General features: G+C 40.6%; 1 protein-coding gene across 1 annotated transcript; it reads right to left on the minus strand.

The window, feature by feature from the left end:
- Window positions 1-5,294: 5,294 nt before the first annotated feature.
- Window positions 5,295-7,693, minus strand: LOC121748587 (RING-H2 finger protein ATL65-like). Its single transcript, XM_042143043.1, has 2 exons — window positions 5,727-7,693; window positions 5,295-5,613 (listed from the first exon to the last, which is right to left on the minus strand). The coding sequence occupies exon 1, from the start codon at window positions 7,123-7,125 to the stop codon at window positions 5,893-5,895; it is 1,233 nt and encodes a 410-aa protein (XP_041998977.1). The 5' UTR covers window positions 7,126-7,693; the 3' UTR covers window positions 5,295-5,613; window positions 5,727-5,892.

Raw genomic sequence — 7,693 nt, forward strand, 5'->3', positions numbered from 1 at the left:
GAAGACATCTCAGCTAAATAATGGCAGCCTTTATGAATGGGAGGCTTTTACAGATGAGATTCCCCAACTGAATTCATTTATGTTGGTGGTTGAACATTTTTCCCATTAATGGCCACTTCCGGTTTCATGAAATAGTAATAATTTGAGTTTCTTCATTTCTGACCAGGTTAGTTAAAAAAAATTCAACTTTTAAGTTGAATTTCTTTTTTGTTTGATGCAGAAAGAGTTTTTGTTGTATCCCTCAAATCAGATACTAATATGCTTCCTTTAATTATCATGCTTAGAGAAACTAAGTTTCTGCAACTTTATTTAGTAACGCTATTTTTTTTACTTGACTTCCGTTATGTAATTATTGTCAAGTTAATAAATACTACTAACACACAAAGTTGTCACATTCATTGCATACGATTTTCCTCCTTTTTTCCAACAATTTTTTTGCTAAACTTTTATAAGGTAATTTGTCGTGGTTGTTCTATATTATTCTCATGATAAATCAAATTTCGGCCAACTATTGTTTAGAAGGAAAATATCTTATTAACTAAGTTGCATTTTCATGGTCTAATTCAATTTTGCCTTTGTAGTTGTCATCTTTTGTAGCCCCACGTAAAAAAAAGTTTTACGCGTTTATTGTTCCATATTTTCTATGATTATTGGACTTTGGTTGGAGAGTATTTAGGTCAGCATTAAATATATCGCTCATTTATGAGCGAGCAAATTAGATAAGACTACTAATAGGAGTTACTATAGTACTATATCTTGAAATTCAATTCGTTTTAGTATAGTAATGTGATGCGTTAGAATCACTGTATTGGAAATATTTGTATGTAATGATAATGCCATAGCTGTAAATTTAATTAGCATGCATCTGGGGGTGTGCATTCGGGTTTCGGTTCGGTTTTTTGCCAAAACCGAACCAAAACCGAAAAACCGAATTTAGTTCAAAATCCAAACTGAACCGAACCTGAAAAACCGAAACCGAAAAACTGAAAACCGAACTTAAAAAACCGAAAAACCTGAACAAAACCGAAAAACCTGAAAAACAAAACCGAAAAACCTGAAAAAAAAACCGAAAAACCTGGAAAAAATAAATATAATATAAATATATATTTATATATGTGTATTTTATTTTATTTTATATATACTAATAGAATATTTATATATAATATAAAATTAATAATACATATAATATATATATAGTAGAATATATTAAAAGAATACATATATTATATATAATATAATATATTAAATTAATAGAATATATATATAATTCAGTTTTTCGGTTTTTTCTTCGCCCGAACCGAACCGAACCGAAAAACCGATTTTTTTTATTTTTAAAACCGAACCGAACCGAACCAAAAAACCGAACCGAATTTCAAAATTTCGGTTTGGTTCGGTTCGGATATTCGGTTTCCGGTTTTTTTGCTCACCCCTACATGCATCATTGAAAGGATCTCAAACATCATAATTTTACAACAAATATACTAGTTCATAGTTGTGTCTTTTTATGTTAATACCAGAATTGTGAACAAGCTCTTGGTTGCAACTAATATATACAATATTATTGACAACAAGATATTACTATTAATGTTTTTTAAGTACATTCAACATAGCTGAATATTTAGGTAGGTGGACCATGTCCATATTTTTTTTGCCCCCTTCGAAAATATGTGTGCTCTGTAACAATATTGAAAACCTATTTCAAGATTTATAATTAGTTATTGTCGTATTCTACTGAGTAGTTAGAGTTGCTAAATGTTGAATATCACGATAAGTCGATAATACATATTTTTAAAATTTGAGGAAAAAGACATGCGCATTTTGTGGGTTCGATTGACTATGCTTATTATGTCGATGATGCTTAATAAAAAAAATTAATAAATCAAGATTTTGTAAATAATTATTTTTGTTTGTTTTATTTAATTTCATGAATTAGAGTTTGGAGATGTCACACTGTGTATGTAGATAGGGTTGTATCAAGGTGACACCACCTAAATCAAATTTGGATAGTACGGAATACGAAAATAGACACGCGAGATTGTACGGAATACGAAAATAATAATAATAATAATAATAATAATAATAATAATAATAATAATAATAATAATAATAATAATAATAATAATAATAATAATAATAATAATAATAATAATAATAATAAAATTGCAAACTAGAAGGGTCTATCCAGATGAAGCGAGGCAAAGAAAATTTCTGTGGCTTGTGAAGCTTGGGAATGATATAATGAAGAATGGATTCACTCTTGATAGTTACTTGTTTGTATGGAGAGTACTATTCCTGAACATTATATTCGGAACAGTTCAACGGTAGATGAAATCACAGTTGCCAAATGCTTTCTTGTTGCATTTTCAGTTTCCAGAATTAATGTTTCCTTTAGTCAGTGTTGACTCATTTATGATAAATAGGGAATGGCATCACATAAATTCAATTATGAATCCTAATTGCTTTTCTTGTTTGTTGCTTAGGCATGAGATTTGATTCATCAACTAGAGCATTGATGTGGTAAAGCGTTGAGAGCATCCACATCGGCCAGCTGCAGCTCGTCCGTCCGTCCGTGCCAGCGGCGCGGCATCGCTGTCCACCGCTGCGCTCTTGCCGCTGGCACGGCGCTACTCGATGCATCGAGCACGTTCGTGCCAGCGAGCAGCATACGTGGCAGGCGGTGATTGGCCACCGGCTACCGGCATAGCCGTTGGCAATTTGATTTTTTTTTAAAAAAACGGATTTTAATTAAAAAATCCGATTAAAAATAATATAAATAAAAATCCCACTTCCCAAAAAATTATATCCGTTTTCTACCCACTTTTAATTTATTTTTCAATTTTTTCCCCCAAAAATACACATTTTCATCTATAAATACCCCACTTTCACACCAAAAAATTCACACCACACTACACAATTCTCATCTAGATTCTCTCATTTCCATTCTCAATTATCAATCTTTCTTCTACTCCTACAACATAACAATGTCCGGCCACGGCGATCACTCCCTCGGCTCCCACGGTTAGAACCCCGAGTGGTTCGGTTCACAATTGTTTCCTAGTCCGGAAATGGAATATTCGGCCCATCCTCAAACCCAAGGTTCGGAAGTTCCGGGTGGCTACCGGCCTTACCCGATCGACGACCAAGATGCCCCCGAAGGGCAATACGAGTGGACACCCGAGCCTAGAGCGAGGTCGAGCTGCCCCTCCCAAACTCCGACTCCTCCTACTCGCGGTGTTCGCACACCGTACACTCCGGCGGAGATGAAGCAATTGTTCAAAGTGTTCTTGTCAATCTCCGAAGATCCGGAGGTTGGCACGAACCAATCCGGCGATCATTATTGGTGGCGCATCTGTCGCCGGTACAATAAAACCGGTCGGCTGGAACAATCGAGCGCAACGAGAGTATGGTGCGCAACGCCATATATAGAGCCAACGAAGAAATCCAAAAGTTCCAGGGGTATTACCTCCAGGAAGAGCGGTCGGCGGGAAGCGGCTGGAGCGAGGTCGACATCATCAGTTCCGCCTTGTCGACCTACCAATCCATGAACTACAAGCCGTTCAAGTACCTCAACATTTGGCAGGAGACGCGGTCGCATTTGAAGTATAGAGGAGACGTAACATCCTCCTCTAACTGCTCCTCCAAACGGTCAAGGTCTGTATCCCTATTCGACGCCGGCTCCAAAGACGTGGCTAGTCAACTTGCTGGAGCTAACTTGAGTAGCCCCGACGCCGGCCCGAGCGGTTCCCAACGCCGACCGCAAGGAAGGAAGAAGGCGGCGGCCAACCACCGTCGCGCCGCGACTCCATCCGCCCCCGCTTCCGAACAGGCTCCCGCTCCCTATGTGCCACCTCAACCCCCCACCAACTCGTTATGGGGGTTTTGGCCCAACTCAATTTGGCCGATAGGTCAAATATGACCCCTCGAGCAACTTCGATCGCATGTGGTGATGATACGGGGTCTCCAAAGAACGTTGGGGGTATTGCCAGATGATGACTAGTCTTCCACGGGGGCATTTTTACGCTTAAATTACGTAATATTTATTTTAGGAGTTTAATTATATAATTTTTATTTTTTAGGATTTTAAGTATGTAATTTTTATTTTTTAGTATTTTAATTATGCAATTTTTATTTTTTAGGAATTTAATTATGTAATTTTTAATTTTTTTATAATTTGTAATATTATTCCGGGTATTTTAATGTATTTTAATTTTGTGGAAATGTTTTTATTTAAATTGAATAATGGAATGGTGGGACTCTTGTGCTCGTCCTTGCGGAAGAGCACGGATGTGGGTGTTGTGCTCTTGCCTAAGCGCAGACAGAAAAAGTGGGGTCGGGCCCACATCCGTGCTCGCTGGCAAGAGCACGGATGTGGATGCTCTGAGGACGAATCATAGTATAGCATGTAAATTTGGCCAGCGAGCACGGATGTGGATGCTCTGAGGACGAATCATAGTATAGCATGTAAATTTGATGCCAAACATGCTATATGATTAAATGACTCAAAATTTCTTTTTAGTTAGTAACTAACTAATGATTCTTGATCTCTTCGTTTATGAATATGGATTCAAATTCATACAGAGGATCTTGTTGCATTTCTAATTCCACACAAATTTGTACAATAGGAGATGTATGGTATATTCATGTTCATTTGCTCAGGCAAGAATGCATATTTTATTTCTTTTCTTGCTATTTTATTCTTCCTAAAGATTCTCAAAACCTACGAGAAAGAGTATATTGCTAACTTTTTAAGTTGCTAACTCTGTTAACTCATCAATGCAGAGTATTAAAAATGTCAACACGATGACATTAAAATGTCAACAAAATTATGTGTTGACATTTTTATGTCATCGTGTTGATATTTTTAATACACTGCGTTTATGAGTTAGCATTCGAAATTTCTCTTTTTAAAAAAATTAGTAATTGATTACACCTCAATGATTGAGGTAAATGACGGTAGACAATTTGCTAATTAGTTATTCTACCTACTTAATTAGCCTAAGACTGCCTGTCCACAAAAGCACCTACAACTTCATTACAAGTTCCACGTATGCCTCCTCTCCATGCCAGTTCATCTAAATTCTTGACCAACTCATGACCTTAAAATTGAAGATTGAAACTATCGCACACCTTCAATCAATCCTAGATTATCAAAGATTTGTTTTTAGGAAAGTATATTTTTTAAATCACAAAAAATATATCTTTATGCTTAAGTTGATCCTATAATCTCATCGTTTCCTCCTTTTCAATTGGTGGTGTTTAACCTTTGCATGTAAAAGTACAAATATATCAACATCTAGAATCATTACACCAACCATTAACTAATAAGAGAAAAGAATAAAAAGGTAAGTGCTCACTTCTCATTTGAACCTATGATTACAATATCATCAAAATTGAGCATCAAAACTAGTGACTCACCCCCATTTCCCCCTACAATACCCAAAAATCCAATTTCACAATTCATCCTAGTCTCGATCAACAATTGTACTCGACCCCATATAGTGCTACCATGCCCCATTCCTTTCAACGTTCAAACACAACCATTTTTAGTGCTCCACTTCCATTTGTCGGATTTCCACCACCTCCTCCGCCGCCAGACTTCCGATTCCCACCGATCTACACCAACTCAGCATTAATGATTCTTGGTAAGCCTCTCCCACCAATAACGCAAAAGAAACGTATAATAACTAGAAAATAATAAATGTACAGTATATTATACAAATACGTACAGATATAGTAGGAGAGCAGCCCGATTGTTTCCATTTAATGCCTCCTTCAGAAATTCCAGACACGCTATTAATTTCCCACATGAAACTTTTCTTTCCATTAATTTTTTCTTTTTTTTCCACAGCAATTTTCGCGCCTTCATTCTCAACCATCCACGTGTCGCCCGCATCACCGTTTGCTGAATCTCTCCGGCGACAGGAGCGCCTCCGGATCCCCGCTCCGCAGCCGGCTCGACGAGAACAGCGCTCCCGCCGCCGCCGCCGACGACCGCATGAACATCGGGCTGGCGAAGGATTTCGTCCGCCGCGACGAGCCTCCGCTCGACAGGCCGGCGCGCGCGCTCGACTCGGAGAGGGGGAAGAAGCTGCCGATGCTCCGCCGCCGGAAGAATGGGGATTTCATGCCGCGGTAGTAGCGGAATGAGAAAACCCTATGTTTCGTCAGCGAGCTGAACGGGGAAGGGCGTTTGCTCCACACGCTTCCTCCTCCTCCGCCGATCCGGTACCGCCACGGCGAGGATGTCACCGGCTCTAGCACTAATCTCTCCGATCCTAAATTCCGTTCGAATCCGAACGAATACGATCGCTTCAATAGAAAATCGCGGCGGTTAAACCTGTCCTCTGATTGATTATTCCGCCGCGGTGAGGGTTCCTGAGTGATTTCTCCTTCTGTAACTGCTTCCGCTTCAGCTTCCGATTCCGATTCCGCCGAGATCTCGGAGAGAGGTTCCAAAATTGTGCTCTCGATTATGATATCGTCGAGGCTCGGTCGGATCCTCGCCGCCATCAACGGCGTGAACGGCGAGTCCGGGCGGAATATTCCGGCGCGGCAGAGCGGGCAGTTGGCGTGCGACCGCAGCCATATATCGATGCAGTCGACATGGAAAGCGTGTGAGCAAACCGGAAGCGTGCGGACGTAGTCGTTCTCCTCGAACTCCAGCAAGCACACGGCGCAGTCGTAGAAGCCGCTCTTCTGCGTGTAGACGGAGAGAGGAATGCCTTTGATGATCGATTCGTCGAGGCCGTACGGAGAGAGCACGTGAAACGCGTCGGTCGGGTCGTAGATATACGGCGGCGACTCGATGTCGCCGGCGGACGACGACGGGACGTATCTCCGCCGGCGCCTCCTCCAGCGCCTGTAGCGGCGGTAGGCGTGGATGATGTGGCGCGAGAGGAGGCGCGAGTAGGTGATGATGATGAAAGCCGTGGCGATTATGACGACCATGGCGATCAGCGGCGGGCTGAAGTCAACCGGCAGATTTGACGGCGGCGGGGAAGCGAAATCCGACGCGGAAGAAGGCGTTGTCTGTGGCTGTGTGGCCGCGGAGGATTTGGGAGAAGGAGACGGAGGATGGCGTGGATGGGGCGCCGGAGCAGGGGGCAGAGGGAAGCGGTGGCGCATGGTGGTGAAGAGATGCGAGTGAGGGTTTTTAAATTTTTAATGGAATGTGGAAATAATGAGAGAAAGTTAAAGAGTTTTGTGGGCGCCTGCCACGTCGGATTTTACAAGGTGTTTTTTTTGTGTGTCAATTTCACTGATTCATATTCAAGCAAGCCTTGCTTCGATCCAATTCAACCAACGCCGGTGGCCGCTGCTCCTCAAATTTCAGAACAGAATCTCCCATTTTTTACACCTATTTATGTATATTTAAATAAAAATGAAAGAGAGAAAAATGGAGTTGAGATTTGGAGGGAGTGATGGATGGGGATAGAGCAATAATAAATATTGTTGGAAGCCGTCTCAACTCAACTAAATAATGGCAGCCTTTATGAATGAGAGTAATTCTGATGAGAAGCCGACAGACTTCATTTAATTGGGTAGTTGAATATTTTGCTTCACTGCATTTTCACACTGCACCACCATGTGGTTCATAATTTCTTCTCTTGTGTGACTGAATTTTGAGTGTGAAAATATTTATTTATGAGAGTTTGAACTTCAAAATATGTTTTCCGATTCACGCACTCTACAA

Source organism: Salvia splendens, chromosome 9 (genome assembly GCF_004379255.2).
Source record: "Salvia splendens isolate huo1 chromosome 9, SspV2, whole genome shotgun sequence".
Taxonomy (NCBI): domain Eukaryota; kingdom Viridiplantae; phylum Streptophyta; class Magnoliopsida; order Lamiales; family Lamiaceae; genus Salvia; species Salvia splendens.

What these genes read in the sequence shown, in the direction of transcription:
- LOC121748587 (XM_042143043.1), bottom strand. Translation starts at nt 7,125, where the DNA reads ATGCGCCACCGCTTCCCTCTGCCCCCTGCTCCGGCGCCCCATCCACGC.